The sequence below is a fragment of the Antedon bifida genome, chromosome 3 (assembly GCF_963402885.1).
Source record: "Antedon bifida chromosome 3, ecAntBifi1.1, whole genome shotgun sequence".
NCBI classification, from domain to species: Eukaryota; Metazoa; Echinodermata; class Crinoidea; order Comatulida; family Antedonidae; genus Antedon; species Antedon bifida.
The window spans coordinates 30,409,376-30,429,697 of NC_136228.1; the positions used below are offsets into that span (position 1 = coordinate 30,409,376).

At 31.7% G+C, this 20,322-nt stretch overlaps 1 protein-coding gene across 3 annotated transcripts in view; it reads left to right on the forward strand.

Annotated features, from left to right (window-relative positions):
- LOC144837342 (putative JmjC domain-containing histone demethylation protein 2C) overlaps positions 1-20,322 on the forward strand; it is a 118,331-nt gene that overhangs the window by 60,194 nt on the left and 37,815 nt on the right. For 2 of the 3 annotated variants that reach the window (XM_078692401.1, XM_078692402.1), the window contains exons 4-5: positions 13,897-14,106; positions 18,724-18,811. In XM_078692401.1, coding sequence (XP_078548527.1) covers positions 13,897-14,106; positions 18,724-18,811 — 298 coding nt within the window. Of the gene's footprint in view, positions 1-1,140; positions 1,596-13,896; positions 14,107-18,723; positions 18,812-20,322 lie in introns of those variants that run through there. The other variant, XM_078692403.1, reaches the window with a different exon arrangement.

Genomic DNA, 20,322 nt, shown 5'->3' on the forward strand with positions numbered 1-20,322 from the left:
TTAACGCTTTTTGGAATAACATTTAAACGGCTCTTATTGGTTCAATATTATTTAATAAATATTGCATTGTAGATGGCTGTCACAGTATGTGATTTAAACTGAGTAAATCTTTAAAAAGTATGGTATCATGTTATTTTAGGATAATTCTGTTTCTTGAGAAAGTGTTTAAAAGTTCACAGGTACAATAAATAACACATTAACATTCTGAATTTCAACAATGTATCCTAAAATAAAAGAAATTCTAAAAATTAAAAGAATAATCATGAAATTATAGATTATTATGAATTAAAAATCACAGATCCTTTCGAAGATGAAATGAAAAATTAGACGCAGGAAAATAAATTACTGAAAGAAATACACTGATTATTTATTACAATACAGTTACTATAACACAAATATTGACCATTTTTTAATACTATAATAAATACATTGCACCACACCACATAATAAGTTATAATTTATTACAAAATAATGCAAATATTGACCACTTTTTAATACTTTAATAAATACATTGCACCACACCACATAATAAGTTATAATTTATTACAAAATAATGCAAATATTGACCATTTTTTAATACTATAAGACTGATGACGAAAAGCATGTTTTGAAATAAAATATATAGTTCAATAATCTCTTTAGCAATCATACTTGGAGCTTAATAACTCCATAATAGTATTAATAACAGCTTTAGTTTGTAGTAAACTGTTAATTACATACATTTATTTTGGCATTACCAAAAGCAGGTCAAATTTTCAACTTGCAATTTATACGTGATTGCTGACAATTTTTTTGTAGAAACTGTTTAAAATGATGATCGTCACAAACATATCCATGTCTTAAGAGAGTAACTTGATGTAAGGATAGCTGTATATATCTGTTTAGATTGTTTAAGATTTAATAATTTTAAATTTTCCCATCAACTTTACATTAAATACAGTGCTCTGAAGGTTGAGTATATTGTTTTACAATTTTTTCTCATTAGCCTAATTCAGCCAATGAAAATATTCTATTTTGGCGTTGGAGATAATCTTCAATTGAAGTCGTAGAGTTATTAAGAAATAAAATTTCATCAGCGTCAGTTCAGTCAAGCATGCATAATAAAATAGGTCATAGTATCGACGCTACAGCAATGAACATTCTTTCTTAATAATACAAGCTGTATTAATGTCAAGCATATCATATCGCAGACTCCTTGCTCACGTTTCTCGCTTTTCTAATGAAAATTTGAAGAGCTCATCGAAAGCGTACAGTTTCCTCTTCAGTCAGTGCAGACATATGGCAAACAATTGACTTTGGTAATTGTCGAGTATTTGTAGGTGATCCCTAACTGGTGATGGCGTGTGCAGGTGCATTAGTGGGAGTGTTAGAGCAAAGGGCAGTGAGCTCACGTTCTGTTGCTATACCCTATTGAGTCATGCGGTTTAGACGGGCTAAGAGGAAGTAGCGGGAAACAAAGAACATTCATGCTGCCAGTGGCTCCACACTACAAGTCTACAGAAATCTTAACTACTGTAAACTTGGCAGCCATTTGCCTACGAACTTTGGAATTTTTAACAGTTGTTCGATGATATAATTTCTAACAATGGAATAAGGTAAGAGCTGTTTATTGATTGTTAAGCAGCAGATTCTACATTTGATTTTAGATTTTATTAATTGTGCAAAGAAAGGGGAGGTAGCTACTAGGTTAGCCAATTACCATATGGTGGGATCTGACCTTCTGAGGAGATCTTGAATTTAATAAATTGCTACTCCAACAATGTTTAACAAGAGAGACAATCAAATCTGTTTGGGTGCCCCGGCCCAATCTGAATGTTTAACACAAGAGTTTATTGACCTTTCTAATGTTATCAAAAGAATATATTTCATAGAATTAATTTTTCAAATTAGTAACTTGCACTGAACCTACTACAATTGACCTCCCTCAGTCTCATTGGAATGAAATAATTGCCGGAGAACTCATTCAATTTCTTTTCTGATTCTAATGCATTTCAAGTTATCAGAATGTAATGTTTAAATTTGTAGATTTAGATTTATGAGGGCATGCTTTTCAAAGAATTCTCGTATTGATTATAGGTTTTTTTTTGGTGTTTATTCAACGGTTAATGCCATTACTTCTACATGAATTGATGTGCAGTGTTTTCATGTGGTTAACACTTGATTGCAGCTAAGGTTAAGACTATAAATTTCAAAGCCATTTTATTTTTTGATTTCAAACAATATGGTGTAGTGTTAATACTAACCTTCTGATTTCAAGGTCACATATTTCATTACTTTTGGATTTGTAACACAAGCCTTTAAAAGGAATTCAGTAGGGTCATTGTAAAGGTCAAACTATAGTTTGTTTGTTATATTATTACAACACTTGTATAAATTGTCAATATAATCAATTAGTATTAATGAATTATCAGTTATTTCAATTATGTCAACACTATAGTAAAGTGACTATAGGAAATGTAGAGAAGGTCATGTTTTTATGACTAAACATTAATTTCCTTTAAATTTATTAGTCTTTCTCTTCTTAGATTTTCGTAAACGTAAACTAGGGATGGAAGTATTATATTTTTCCCTGAAAACAATTAATTTTCGTTTAATAGATCTATAAATAATTTTCTTTCAATAAAAGATGATGGCTGTTTTTGCGATATCAATTAATTTACACATCATGGCTGTTTTATATGTTAAGTGAATTGTGTAATCAGCGTTTTTATTAATATTTAAAATACTTATTAGTTATTTATACTGATTGCAGATTCGTGACTGCAATCAAATTGACAACAAAGTGGCTAAACAAGGTTTCTAAATACATGTCATTGAGGATGTTATAAAAACAAAACAGATATTCCGTAATTTATACCATTTTGTTTCTGGTATAATACTTAGCTTATGGTATATAATGTATAATACTTAGCTTATCATGTAGACACCAAGCTTATGTGACCTTTCTGATTTAACCCAACCACCTATCTGTTTTAAGCCTAGTCTGGTGTAAGTTTACCATTGCTCTTGTATTAAGACCACCCTGTTTAATATCTAGCTATATGGAATGATTTTGGTCGAATCACTAACTGATCCACTCTCTTACTGGATAAATCCTGGAGTCAACCCACCCTTCGGTTTAAACATGGATGGTGGATACAGGCTAGATACCATATAACACCATTCTGTATCATTGTGGTATATCTTTATTTGATTATCTCATATCTTTTCTGCTTAACAGTACCATACTTCTTTTGTTTTTAGCCCCATTAGCCTTTCTGTTTACCAAGCTTGTGGTTTAAATCTATTAACTTTTTGGTTTAACCCTATTAGTATTACTATTGTGGTAACAACCAGTTTTAATCACATGGTTTTATGTCACAACATGTAAATTTTTATTATCCACAGAAATCTGTTCCTTCCAGCAATCACATGCATACAATCTTAAATTTTAACTAGAATTTAATTCGTCACTTTGACGAATTATAGGTGATCATTTTTATCATTTTACTGAAATTAATTTTTTTTTAAACATGCACGTACGTTAACATACGATCGGAAAATGTTGATGTATGCCATCCTATTATATGCTTATAGTGCTGAGTTGTGCCTATATGCCATATACAATATGTACAGTATATACTGTATATCTATATACAGTGTAGCATAGGTGAAATTGCGGGACACATGTTCTAATTTTTTGGCATGATGACGTTATCAAACTAAACTTTAAGATGACAATTTCGAAAGATAATTAATTGAGCAAAAAAATATAAGATTTGGAAAACAATTTGGCACGTAGAAGCGCTGTGCGCGCTCTTTGAATTGTGTATAACTTTGACGAAAAATATGAAAAAACTACTTTTTCACTTCAACTGGCCATATGTTAACGTCACAACATCCGATAGGCTTAATTTTTATATGAATAAATATCTACATTTCATCAGCTTTCATAATAAATTATAATCATCAAGGTAACCTTCAATTCTGAAGAGCTGTAAGATATTCAAATTTACTGCGAAGGTGAAATTACACGGCCTACGTTATTCAAGTTTTTACGCGTGATGACGTCATTAAAATGAAGATAGTGTCAACTCATGATAAAGATAATTAATTAAGCAAGCACATACTGAAAGTTGTGCGAAATTCGAGCACACATAACCAAGATGCGCTCTGTTGAATGTGATAATCTACACAAAAAGATAACAAATCCTAATTTTTAAATTCAAGTGGCCATTTGATGACGTCAAAACATTTTGTACGTAAAATGTGTACATGAATTCATATCTACAACTCAATGGCTTCCAGAATAAGTTAAAAAAATCGGGGGTCATCTTGCATTCTGAAGAATTATTTTCATTTTAAAAAAGACCTATTTTTCACCATTTTCAGAACTTTTGTAAAATAAATGTGCGCATTTTGTCATTTTTAACGTGCTCGTATAGCGTTATTTTAAGTCGGAACTGACTCAAAGTTGGTGAATGTACTAAGGATGGTGAGTAGAATGAGATTTGTAAAAAAAATTCATATTTTTTACGCTTTTTAAGTATCGCGCGCGCAAAAACGCATTTTTGCGCAGTAATTTTTTGAAACACGCAAATGGCCTAATTCATGCTCTAAATTGATCAAAACTTAATTTTGAGCTTTTTAAATTTTTAACGCGCGATATCACGCGCATGAACCTACGTGCGCGTGCGTTTTTATTTGCTAATATTTTTACCCTTGATCTGAAGTTTACGTGTAGTGAATTTCATTAATATGTGATAATGAATTATGGAGATATGATTGATAATGTGATTTCGCAAAATGGCGTATAAATGTCGTCACGGATGAGTGATCACGCTGGAAAGCTTATTAGGATTAAGTTGTATTATTTGAAAGATATTCTGAAATTTTTGTAATCATTGACATTAAACTTTTTGAGATAATTGTTACACAAAATAGTGTACAGAAACAATAAAAAGAAAAAAAATAATAAAAAAAAAAATAATAATAAAGATTTTATACAATAACAATAGGTGATCATTTTATTCTAAATGATCACCTAATTACATTATTTGATGCACTTTATAATCGTCTCTAAAAATACATTTTGATAATAAAAACAGTCCATTTGCCAGTTTATTCATGATTCATAGTTATCATGTCAGTCTGTATTATATTGTATAACACATCAACACGTACAGTGTATTATAATATTCTGAAATTTAAGAATGAGTAATTTTACAGCGTGGCTGCCTGCCACCCTGCTTGTACTTTGATCTGCCAATCAGGGCATGGTATGTGAGGAAGATAAAAGTGAAACTTGTTGATAAAAGACACCTCTCAGGTGAAGTAAACCATAGGGGTCGTGATATATATTATGAGGGACCTATTGTGACCTTGTAACAGAATTGATTGAAAGATGCACTAGTTACTACAATAGACTCCTATTAGGGGACACCATCAGGACCTAACAAAGTGTACTCTTTTTAACAATATCGCTGAATAATCATTGGCTGTGGTATATTTATAACATATTTCTCTTTGTTTGTTCCACAGAAAAGTGCCCACTTATAAAACTGTCTACATTATCAAACTAGTTTACAAAAAAAGTGTGATGTGCCCAAATATGGTAGTGATATGCCCAAATATGGTAGTGATGACATCATCATGTGCATATATGGGCACATCATATTTTTTTGTCACATTAAGTTTGATAGTGTAGACAGAGCTTCAGACTTTACCTTGAATAGTATTTGGCCCTAGTAAAACATACATTTCCCAGTACACACAGTAGTAGTGTGTACTCAAAGGAAATAATTTAGTAGTTATTAGAGTGAATCATCAGTGAATGACAATGGATACCTAGAATTGAGTAGGTCAGGAAGAAGACATTCTGGTCATGTTTAGTGGGTTACCATATAGAGTTATAAATAGTTTTCTTGTGTACAATAACTTTACAATTACCTGTTAGATGTTTCCTCTAACAAGTAGCATCTTGGAACAAACAAACATTATTTCTTTTTATAAATAGAATAAATAACTTCATAATTTGTATTATTGGGCTTCCCTCCAACCAATTAAAAACCATTTTCCCCCTATAGTTCTAGTCCTAGGTTAAATGAATCATGATTATTCCTATCTTATTCTTAAAATAAGTTATTCATTTAATTAAATTAAATAGACTACTTTTCTATAAACATGAGTTTATAGTGAATCACAATTTTTTACATTGTTCCAAATTGTTTGTAATAAGTACCATAGTAAACATTGTTTTTGTATCTACGTTAATCAATTTAAGAGAGATTTTTAGATTCATTTTAAAGTTTAAATGGCGTTCAAAATAAAAATGATCTAACTTGGTGGGACGGAAAGAAATGTTTACTAAAACTTGCATTATGATAAGTCTAAATATAGATTTTCATTTAGTAATGGTACTAGCATAATGAATTCATATAATATGTTTACATCCTTAATATAGAGATTATATTACCTGCCCGGTTGTGTTTACTTTTCATAAACTCTTTGCACAATTTATTATTCATCGCCCACTCTTTCAATTCTATTGTAGACATCCTGTTTTCATTGCACTTTATGCTTGTTTTGTGTACATAGAACCATTAGGAATCTGTAACATGGTAATAATCTGACCTTTGCAACCCTGCAGACTGCATGGTTTTGTAATAGATTTGACTAGCATGGCTCTCTAATCTATTGTGTAATCATGTCTACTGTAAAACCCTTTAATTTTGTGGGTACTAAATATTCGCTTTGTGTAAATTTTGCTGTATTTATATTTTAATAAAATGAATTCTACTAGTCCAGGATTTTACTTTTATCTCCCCGAGTGTTAATATTTTGTAGTAAACCCATTATTTTCGTGGATCTTAAACATTCACTACATGTAAATTTTACTGTCTTTTTATTTAAATAAAATTCTAGTCTAGCATTTTACTTTCATCTCTCTGTTAAAATTTTCCATTATTAAAGTTATGTGTAATAATTTCACCTTACTGTAAACCCTTTATTTCCGTGGGTCCTAAATATTCGATATGTAATTCAATCTTTTCTTTCCATGTAATTTGTAGTCTAAATAGTTTTAAAGAGGTACAGTTAGTCAATGGTAGACAACATTGTGTATACTTTAACCACTACATAAATGTTTGTAAAACAGCAATTTTTACATAATACAGTAGTAGTCTAATTGATCAGTAAATTAAACCACAAAAGCAAATAATTACTAAAAGATCATAAACTTTTAGCTTATGCAAAACAAAAATGAAACATATGAAACCTTGCTCGCTCGCTCACACCCAGCACGCAGTTGAATCAACAACCAATTAAAGTAGAAACCACATTGGTATTTCGTCTTTCACATCACTGACAAAGTTTGTTTTTTCTGTTTGGTAATCAAATGTTGGCCTACTTCCTTTATTGAGAGCTTTTTCTGGTTTTGCCGACTCAGCAAAATTTTAAGTACTTGTACTACAGTTAAATACAGAATTTTAGAAAATCTAACAGGCCAAAAATAGTTGTTTTGATTTTAAGAGGTTACAAAATGATCACATTCTAATATTTATTCTAATTTATTTGAGATGCTTCACCTTTGGAATGGTAGCAGAATTTGTCAGCAGACGACACCTACATACAGTAGATTTATTTATTTATTCTTAGTTTATGCATTGGGCGTCTTAATCGTTCGTCTCCAGCCCTTATACAAATTTTAGTTTATTAAGAAATGAATCGTATAAACTAATACTATAGTAACATTGTTAAGCTCTGTCTACCCTATCAAACTTCATGTGAAAAAATGTGATGTGCCCATATGGATATGATGATGTTATATTTGATTTGATCACTTTATTTCAGAATAAATATTCCATATAATATACAACAAATAATACAAAACCGGAAGATCAAACTAAAATAGGAGTTTTTCCCACTTAGTGTAGAGCTTTGAATCTCGTAACAAATGGTTCGTGGTACACCTAACCAGATCGTTTTCACTATTCACAATTCTTAATCTAAAACCATAGACGCACTTACGTACATGCTCGTAGAAAGAGGGAATTCTCCTCGTGGCAAACATATTACTAGCACTACAGTGCTTAGGTAATCCTAGCAACATTCTCAATGAATTGTTGTAGCACACCTCCAAAGATTTAATAATCTTAACAGTGTGGTTAGACCATAACATACAACAGTACAGATTAGTACAAAACGACCTGAACAGATTACATTTAACATTCACATTACATCTACTAAAACGTCTACAAAGAGTGTTACCTCGAATGCAAAGAGCTCGATACTGGCGATTAATGTCATTAGAATCATCTAAATTATTACGTAAAATATGACCTAGGTAAGTCACTTCATTGACGTAAGATAATATATCATTATTTAGCATAATATTTGATACCACTTCACCATGTTTCTTCTTTGGAGAAAAAACCATACAGACAGATTTTTTTGCGTTATAAATAACATCATGTTCTAAACCATACTGCTCACATATTTTAACCATATTTTTTAACCCATAAAAAGATGGAGCCATAATAGTCATGTCATCAGCATAACTTAAATTATTTAGGACAGTATTTGAGGTTCTACACCCGTAACCACATCTACTAAGTGCTACATTCAAATCATCAATGTAAACATTATACAGTAACGGAGACATGATTCCACCCTGTCGCACTCCGTTTCTTACATAGAACCATCGGGAGATGGATCTTCCCCATTTAATACAAAACTGTTGCTGTGAGTACCAACAAGATAACAATTTTACAATTGCGGTTGGCATCTTTCTGTTTAACAATTTCTTAAAAAGAGTCCAATGATTTACTCTGTCATATGCCTTAGAGGCATCAAGAAAGCAAGCATATACAGGGCTATTTTGCCGAGTATAAAATTCAACAACTTGTTTTAAGACAAATATACATGTATCTGTGGAGTGACCCGATTTAAACGCAAACTGATGGTCAGATGACTTAAGGCTATCTCCGGACAATTGAATTAATACAGATTCTAGTACCTTAGAAACCACACTAGCTAAAGCTATAGGCCTATAATTGCTTTTACTCGTAATATCACCTGATTTAGATTTTAAAATCGGGACAATTACAACTTTACATAACTCAGCAGACACATGACCATGACGAATCATTAAATTAAAACATAAAGACAGCATAACTGTTAGTCTATTGCTAGCATACTTTAAGTGTTCGGAGCTCAACATATCATTTCCCGGGGATTTACCACTAGATAAATCTTTAATAATGCCCGCTACCTGTTGGACATTTACCTCACAACCGCAATCATCATTACAATTAACAAGTATACTCTGAACATAATCCTTATTACTATCATTATGAACACAATTAAACAGCTCCTCAAAATGAGCGGCCCAGTGGTTACATATATCATTTTCACCATTAACATTATCCAAAGATTCTGTAAGAACAGGAGTACATGATTTAGACTTATAAACCTTTTTCCAGAAATCAGCATAATCATTTTTTGATAAAGACTGAGCCATAGAATCAGCCCTATGCTGTTCTTCTTCTGATTTACACTTGCGTAAAATCATTTTAAATTGTGATCTTGTCACACGCATCGCCTCAAATAATGACCCAGATTTAGGCTTACCATTATTAACCCATAGAAGGAATGCTTCTCTGGCCACATTATGGTATTCTTCGACATTTTCATTCCACCCAGGAATATGGGTCACATTTTTTATTTTCTTATTTTTAAAACACATTTTGGAGGCACTAGATAAGGCACAAACAATATCATTATACAAATCATCTATACCTTTCCTATGCGAGCACCCATTACATCCGGTGCATAATATTAAGTTGGAGTTAACATATATATTTTTTAACAACTTTTCTGTAAGGTTACAATAATTACGTAATTCTGGTTCTTTAACATTACTCCAATCAACTTTAGCAAACAGTGAATCTACATTATTATTAGTATACTCTTTATGATTCCCAATCTTATAACTGTTGACATTAAACTCATACTTAAAACTTAACGGAAAGTGATCAGAACTAAATGAATCATAAATAACATTGACTTCAGATATGCACGTATCAGCGCCATGAGAAGAAATGACATGGTCAATCCAACTCGTTGTACCATGGGCGTCACTAAGAAAGGTAAAACTATTATCATGAAGTCTGGTAATATCAGATAAAATCAGATCATTTTCACTACAGAATTCTGCCAACTCTTTCCCGAATTTTTTCCTATGATCGGCATTAAAATCACCACATACTATATTTTTATAATAATTATACTCATCAAAAATATTTTTAATTTTACTTAAATACCCCATAAATTCAAATAAAGAATCGTCGTCTTTTTCATACGGCATATAAATATTAATCATCAAGGTACTTTTCCTATCGTCTATCAATTCTATACCACACAATCTGGGGTCATTAAAATTTTTGAATGTAATAAAATTACTAAAACATTTCCTAAATAGCACAGCGACACCTCCAAACGGTCGACCTACAAGTAATTTAGAAGAATCAACCGCGGACACTCCCATCCCATCAAATTCCTCGTGTATAGACTTAAGTAAACCTAATTCTTCATGTAGAAGCCAATGCTCTTGTATAAAAATTATATCAAAATTTTCACACAACTTATTTATTTCACTAACTCTAAGTTTAAGCGATTTACAGTTATATGAAATACATCGTAAGTGATTGTTCTCATTTCCATTCATTATTGCCATCTGTCTTCCTTGTCTCGTAAAACTTTCGAATATAAGCACCATCAGGCCACAACAGAGCATTCATTAACTTAGCTTTTGTATCATGTTTGATATCGTTTACTATAATGACAAAAGAAGTGCAATCATCACGTTTAGAGTCCAATTTCTGTACTTCCACACGGATGTTTAACTCTTTTAGCAGGTGTGATTTCACCTCATCATCAGTTGTCTCAATGTGAAGGTTACCAACATACACTTTAAATGGGGGTGCCGGTCTACTTTTTAAGTTCATGTTCTTCCCCTTACCTCGCTCATAATTATGAGATTTAGTCTTTCGTTTACGATTTACAATCAGCCACTTGCTTTCACTATCATCAGGTATCGTATCATTAACAACAGGAGCATCGACACCGGTAGCTACGTCATGATTCTCAATTAGGGGAATCCCCTCATTACGTAATCCATCAGGATATGCATTGTTTACGTTTGCTTGAGCAACAACCGTATCGTTTTTGTTCGCTTTATGCCGAGGTGGGATAACTGTTTGTTTACTGATCACAGGGGTGACACTAATAGGAATATGTCCATATCTCTGGGATATATTTGTTTTCTCTTCTATTAAGTCCCTGACTTGCTGCGACAACTTGCACCTCTGATTGGTAGCATATGCAATATCTGCCTTTACAACATGAAAATCAGACCTAAGCTTTTGCATCTCACTAAACAACACAGTCGCGTCAATGTTATCCATACCAACCTGTGGGATTTTTGATAAATCTGCTGCAGCAAAGGTAGGTAGCTTGGATATATCACAATGAACTAGGTAGCCCATCAGATCCGTAAGTATCCTATTCGCCTTTCGTCTTGGTTTATGTACATCATTATCCGGGTCTGCAACGTAAGCAGCCAGTAAACATTTTGCTTTCTTGACATCTTCTAATGAAAAATTCGCCATACTTATTGCATGTAGCCTATCGAAAGGCATCGATCCAATATTATTGACAATAAAACATAACAGCTCATCTATCACCACATTCTGTCCCAAATTACCATCACTATTCTTATTATCATCAATCCTACAAGCGTTATAAACAAATGGAATGTCATCTTCATTATCACTTACTGTTTCATCATCGGATATCCTTAATGTTTCGGGAACCACTTGCCTAGGCTCATTCATAATTCGCGCCAAATCACTCTATTGTCCGACAAGCAGCTGGCCACTGTTTACAATGGGGTCGATCAAGTGGAGAAACCCAGCTTACGGGGCTAGCAACCGTCAATTCAAAGTGTATATGATTATAGAGACTATAATCACTCAATTTCAACTTCCGATTCATACAATATTATTGTCATCCTTAAAACACATATTAGAGATCAAATTGATGTTTAGATTCGTAATATTAGCTCCGAGATCTGAGCCATAGAGATCAAAATCTAGACGAGCATCGTAACGTCGAGGATTTCACCCTGGCGATATATGAATATCACTACCATATTTGTGCATATCACTACCTTGTTTGGGTCAAACTAGTTTGATAGTGTAGACAGAGCTTTAGTTTTGTTAAACATAACAAAATTCCATTTTTAAAAAGGAATATTATTAACGGTCGCTTATTTATAATGATTGAACTTGAGGCAGACAGGAGTCACATGTCCAGCCAATGTTCTTTCAAGGTCTGCTTTCAAATATTTGAATACTGAAGTAAATAAAAAAATAAGTTGCCTAAAGCAATCTGCAATACAAGGACACATCATCACTTAATATTCTAACTGAATAATCAAAATATTTATTAGTTGGTATTAGTTTCATTGTGTATCCACCTCCTAGACTCAATCATGCAATACACACACAACAATACTCAACTGCATTGTTTATGGAAGCCGTCATCATTAGCATAACAAGATTTATGTATTGTGTTTTAGTTTTACCAAATTGTGCAATTATGAATAAATATAATCCCTCCTTTTATTTAGTGGAAATTTTTATATAAATGGACACTTTCCTGTGACAGGAATGAGGAGATATGTATGTTTCATTACTATGTTAATTGCTATGCCCAACCCCTATTCAGGGAACATCCCTATTAATTATTAAGATGACACATTTTTGGGTTCCCAAAATTGTCAAATGAACTTAAAGAGTAGTTTATATTTGCAATAAATGTGTACAAATGCTATTTTACTTGATTGATTGACTTGCTGTTAATTATTTTAATAGAATTTTAAAGTTTTATATTTGGTAAATATCAACATTATTACAAAAACATTGATGTGTACAGCATATGTTAGTATATATTACGGTAAATAAGGCAGTGTTTTTACTACAGATATACATGACATTTAAGAAATTAATGATCTCTCGTTCCATCGAGCACTTTCTTCATAATGGAATTTATTAGCATATTAAGATACACTAGACAAAAATAGAATACGGATCGACTTAGGTTCTAGTGCGCGGTGTCGTCTTAAAGACACACAGCTGTGATTCGGTCATGTTATATCGTTAATTTTCTTACTTGTAATATCAGATGATATTACTATGGATGTCTTCTTCCGAGAAGGCCATTTAGTAGAAATAATATGATAGCCTGCCTATTATTTATGAGGTGCCAAGTATGAATTATATAAAAATCATTATGATTTAAGTGATATATTTATAATAAGTTCTGTTTACTTTTCAGTTATGTAAATAATAACATATCAATTTTATTATATACTTTAATAATGACCTAATAATGAATGATGTTTATAAATAAGTCACACTTGGCACCTCATAGTTATCGATAACAGTTGATGTTGTCTGGCTATGGATTCCAGAATGTCTGCAAGTAACTGACTGATATGCCTTCATGTTAAAATGCATCTCACTTGTTAAATTCAACAGCACACACGAAAAGTAAATTTCAAAGGAGATTTGCGCATTCTTCTGTCAAAGCCGCATAAATTGAATTGCTTCAAAATGCAGATTCAAATTCTCAATCTTTTAAGCAAAATGTAATTATTCTTTTTTTGGAAGTTTTAAGACTTTACCATAGTTATGTCATAATCTTCATGACAGACAGTCTGAACAAATTAATGCCATATAACGCTGTAATTTGGTTCTATGTAATACTGAACATGTATGATATTGTATTGTGATTTACTAATAATAATATTAGTAATAATAGTAATGTCATTTTTCTTCTTTTCTATCTTTTTAGGATGAGAATGGTAAAAAGCTGCACAGCACATTTCAGCGACACTCTGAAGTAAAGAACGAGGTAGATCAATGGATACATGACCAGAAGGTCCAACAAATACTCATCACTGCGCCCTACATCGTAACTGGTTATAGGGTCAAAGTTTACCGCATCGGATCCGCCACTCAGTGGTTCTCGGCCGTTATAACAGGCCATAATCTTGAAACGCGGGTAAGTGGTCAATTACTATAGGGCAGTAAAATATGGGTATTTGGGGCTAGTTTATGCCAAAAATCTATTAGCCAACTTTACCTTTTTGGAAGCCCAACTGATATCATAGGAGGTGATTCTACTTTCCCATCACCCACCAGGTTACAGTATAAAGCCAGGTAGCCAGTGATTTTTTAAAACTATCTCTGCAGTATCATAGGCAATTTCCTGAATACAGTGTCACATTGTATATTCAAAGGTTAGGGTTTAGATTAGGCTAGGCCTATGATACAGCTGTTACATGTGATTCATCATTATGTAATATTGTATATTACAGAATTTGTTTATGATACTGGACAAATATAGATACAGTACTGAGAATTGGCTGTGATCGTTTACAAGAGTGGTTAGGTCATCTGTCAACCAGTAATGACTTTTCCATGTAAAACTAATTATTGGTGAATTTATACATGCTGTTTTCTTAAAATTCTTTTTTTTTTGGAAATACAGTAACAACTGTTTTTCATATGACCTATACATCGCTTTTTATTATTGGAACATTTTCAAAGAAATAAAAATTACACAAACATAGAACATGGAGAATGTTTGGTGAATATTTTTAATTTAGAATAAATCTTTTTTAAATATATGCATATAATTTACATATTTAAAATGAAACTATTATTATTATCATTGGCAAAAGGTCATCCCTCGGTTAGAAGGAAATAATACCCTTTTTCATAATATGTGTAATCTATAACTAAGTATATAAATAAATATTAATACTTAACAACATAAGTTTATTTACAGTGTTATGATTACTAGTAATTTCACACTATAAAAGAAATTGATTATTATTATTGAATTGCTAAATTCAGTCAACCAATTAGGCTGACATCTATTTGAACCTAATTTTTAATTAACAACAAATTGTTATGGCAGTATAGTACTTTGTCTGTAGCGATTACCTAGAGGGTATGATTTACAAAACAATTCGGTAAATAGTTTACAATAGACATCCTTTAAGGGGAGAAGTTTGGGACAAATTTCACACTATAGATTTTCATCCAAGTTTTGTTGGCTAAAATGTTTATATGTAGTTTTGCAAGTTAGACAAGTTACCCATTAACAGGGAGTACAGCATAGCTCTGTCGATACACCCCTAGGCTCATCCTTTCCTGGAAAGACTAGTTTACCAAATTAAATTTCAGTACTGTTGTGTAATATTTGACCTTCGAACCTTGGGTTTTAGGGAGTATTTTGGAATAGTTTTGTGTACCTCACATAGGTCTAAAGCTCTGTCTACCCTATCAAACTAGTTTGACAAAAAAAGTGTGATGTGCTCAACTATGATAGTAATATAAAAATCAACATGTCCATATATGGGCACATCACATTTTTGTTGTCACTTAAAGTTTGAAAGTGAAGACAGAGCTTAACTATTGTAATAATACATGAGTCTAATACATGAGTCTAGTGGCTGGGTGTTTAAAATGTAAGATGTTGCTTAAATACAACTGTAATTTCATGTACCCAGAGATCTCTTGTTTTGGTGAAATTAGACTGGGAGTTAGGACATAACATGGTGTTGGTGGAAGATTTTGAAGTCCCTGCCCACATACACCCAACACATTACATCCACCCATAACATTTCACCCACCCATAACATTACACCTACCCATAACATTACATCCACCCATAACATTACACCTACCCATAACATTACATCTACCCATAACATTACATCTACCCATAACATTACATCTACCCATAACATTACATCTACCCATAACATTACATCTACCCGTAACATTAAATCCACCCATAACATTACATCCACCCATAACATTACATCCACCCATAACATTACATCCACCCATAACATTACATCCACCCATAACTTTACACCCACCCATAACATTACACCTACCCATAACATTATACCCACCCATAACATTATACCCACCCATAACATTATACCCACCCATAACATTATACCCACCAATAACATTACATCCACCCATAACATTACACTTACCCATAACATTACACCTACCCATAACATTACACCTACCCATAACATTACACCTACCCATAACATTACGTCCAGTGTTTTTTTATTTAGCGTGATGACTTGTTATTTGAAACATGTTTTTCAAGGCTATATATTTACTGATTCGGTCTATTAGTTCAATAGAAGCATTTTAATAAGACTACTGACTGGCTACCTTTCCCATTAATAAATGCATTGTATGCATAATACGCATCTAATGAATGAAATATTTGCGTCTACTTTTCATCATAAGTCAATTACCTTGACATGCGTAATTTCTACAAAGTAAATCATTAACCCAATATCCGTCACTCTGACCGATTCAATCTTGTTTCACTTTTCAAAACAACCTAATTTTTTCAGATGTCAATTTATGTTTGCCATAATTGAAGGCTAATTTACTTTGAAGGTGAATAAACTTTCAATAAATATAAATTTATATTATTCCTGTTTACATGTCTGTTTGTTATGCATGACTGAATATAATATATTCTATCTATAATAATAGGTATAGGTAATAAACCAAAGCATAACATACATGGCTCTCAAAATCACTTGCCCGGCATCCCGGTCCACCAACAAATCTGTTTGGCGTTCCAAAATATACAAATTTAGCCTAAAATGTACTCAAAATTTAGCCTAAAATGTACTAAAAATTTTGCCTAAAATGTACACAAAATTTAGCCTAAAATGTACACAAAATTTAGCCTAAAATGTACACAAAATTTAGCCTAAAATTTTCGCCAAATTCAGCCTAAAATTTACTCTAAATTTAGCCTAAAATTTACTCCAAATTTAGCCTAAAATTTACTCTAAATTTAGCCTAAAATTTACTCCAAATTTAGTAATAGTGAATTGTATAGTACCTGACCCAACAATATAAAGTGTACAAGATTAAACTCTATTGATGCACAATTTTAAAATTGTATGACAGTATTTAAACAAATTTAACAAATAAAATCAGAAGCTTTTTAATATTTGTGGTCACAGATGAAAATAATTTTGGTGAGAAATGGAGTGTTAATTCAATTATAACCTAGAAGCTGCATATCCTACGAATGACGCCAGCCTAGATAATTATCAATTAGGAAATGGATATCTCAAGATTAGAATACTCAAGTAATTAAAACGTGCGCAAGATACAGGAACTTAAATTTCTTCTTTATTGGAATAGCTTTGAAAGAGTGGGTGAATATCTTGTATGGCTTTAAAATGCATAATAAAGATGGGTTGATGACTTCCCTGTCTTAGAATATGATAAACTTGGAAAACCAGTTCATTGCCATGCAGAATTTGGATTGAATATTGTTTAGTTTCCTGTTTCTTATTGTTACAGTGTCTTCTTTTGTGTTTTGATTTATTATAAAATATGTGAGTTTTATAAAAAATTGGCATTTTTCCACCAAACCTTAACAGTGTACTATATAAGCAGGTCTCTTCATTCAATGTCAATACTTCTACCACATTGGTCGGTAAATAAATAAATTGGAAGAAATTGAATTAAATGGCAAATATTATAAAGCCAAATTTGTCATGGTTTTTGGCTTGTTTTAAATGATGTACACAATAAAAAAGTGGAAACTTAAATAATAAAATTTAAGTAAACTGCTGTAATACGTCTGAATGAACGTAAACAAAAAATAATTTTCATATCAATTGCATTCTGTTTACCTGTATTTAAATCAATGGGTAGTCATTGAAAAAAAAAAAAATATATAAACCAACCAAACTTCGTAATGTCATTTTATGGACCATCTCTGTTTATGAAAAAAAGATAATTTTCATATCAACTGCATTCTGTTTAAATCTATGGGTGGTCATTGAAAAAAAGTTTACTAAATAATTAAAACCAACCAAATGTCATTTTATGGACCATCGCTGTTTATGAAAACACAATTTTAAGCATTCAATTTCATGAATAAATACAAATATTATAATTTGTGATGATGAGGATACTGTCGTAAAAGCTAATGAGAATTTGTGTGGGCGATTGAGAACATGTCTTGCCATCGACTTTAAATTCTTTGTTGATGTTATCGAGCAAATAATATTAGACAGTGGTATAGATTAGTATGATTGATAGTGTGTAATTAAAGTAGAGTATGAAATACAGGTAGATTAGATCCTTAGATGAAGTGTGCACAAGAACATTATATTCAGGATAATTACCAGCGCTGGGAATATACTACGGTACTTGACAGAGAAATGATTATTATAATATACGCATAATAACCTTTTATTTTACAATATTCATATTATTTTTACCTTTTACAAGGAGGTATGTTTTCCGAATTTAAGTTTAATTTCCTTACATAACAGATTAAAAGGTGAACGCACTCCATGTTACATATTTGCAATTGCAATTTTTAATACTAAAGCTCTGTCTACACTATCTAGTTTGACAAAAAAAGTGTGATGTGCCAAAATATGGTAGTGATATGCTTAAATATGGTAGTGATATGACATCATCATATCCATATATTATATGGGCACATCACATTTTGTTGTCACATAAAGTTTGATAGTTTGTTTCGTTCTAAATCTCCTTGTTAATTTATTTTATACTTTTTTTTCTCTCTTCTTAGGAGCTGATTGTTATGGATGATACTGTCCTGGAGAGCCATACAGAAAATCCAGCTCTTGTGCAGATGATGTTTTTAGATTTAGATGATGGTAAGTTTGTAGATGATGGCTAATTAGTGTTGACCCGAGTATAAGTTCATAGTTCATTTGTCCAAAAGTAAATTCAATTGCTCAAAATTAGTCGAAGGTAAGTAACACAGAAAAAGACAATAATATTTTAAAAATACAACAGAAATATTTGTCCAAATATAGTGGGGGTGAACTTCTACTCTACCTGTTGTTATGTAATTCCAATAGCACCATATTCAACCAATAAGTAGACATTGCAAATTGGTAAAATATTCAACTTTAAACAACATCGTTTCTGTATTTATTACCCAATTTTCCTACGTGTGTTTGTTAGAATACTTGGTTTTTGTTTGTATTTCATTGTTATTGTTAATTGTCCTTTTTTTCATTTGACCTATTACAAGTTGGTTTGATTTTTTTTGTATATAAGATTGTTTTCATTTCCATTCAGTTATGAATCTCTAGCCGTTTTGAAAGTAAATTTCAATTGATTACATGATGATAAGGATAATCTTATAAATTATATTAGCTGCGATACAAATCTTTGATTGAACTGATAAACATGGTTGCCTGACCTAGTTACCAAACTCTCGCTAAACAGTATAAAGAGCATGAAAAATTAATTTATAGTTAACAAACAAGGTATTTTTTAAATAATTTTTTTTTTATTTTAAAAATTAAATAGAGATGGATCAACAAAGGGAAAAATGTGGGAAAAAAAACAACAAAAAAACAACCACAATATCAAAGGACTTTATTCTAATGCCAGGAATTAGAATTGAGTATTAAAACAAATTCTGCATGGCCTGCTTTTTTCTGAACTTCATTTAACCATCCTGAATTCTATTCCGCAAGTTCACATTATAAGAAATGTGTCGTCTACTAAATCCATTTACAGAGAATGTGCATAGGATTTGTGGGAAATGAAGAGAGAGTGAATGCTATTCCAAATTCTGTCTAAAAAGCTCTGTCTACACTATCAAACTTTATGTGACAAAAAGATGTGATGTGCCCATATAGGGACATAATGATGTCATATCACTACCATATTTGGGCATATCACTACCATATTTTGACACTTTTTTTGTCAAACTAGTTTGATATTGTTTGACAGCTTTTTTTTGAATAACAAAGAGGATGGTTTAGACAAATTTGTTTTTCTATTTATTATTCTGATTCAAATAAATAGGTTTACATATAAATATTGTAGGTTTATCGTTCAATCAACATTCATTTTACACTCAAATATCGTTTGTTGCAGTTATTTGGCCTGCAATTACTCAGTTCTGTATATGTCTCGCGTACATTATTGCAAATTACTTATAGATGATACTTTAAACATAGAGTTCTAGTTATTGAATCGGTGTCCTAGATCAAATGCTATTCCAGGAAAGAATTATGTCGGCTCTCGTTGGATATATTAAAAAGTTTTTCTGTCGCAGATTGTTTACTTCCCTCGTTGATGAATGACGGACAACAGTTATTGGTAATTTCTTGCTACTAATGCGGTTATTGTTTTAATATTTCAGAAG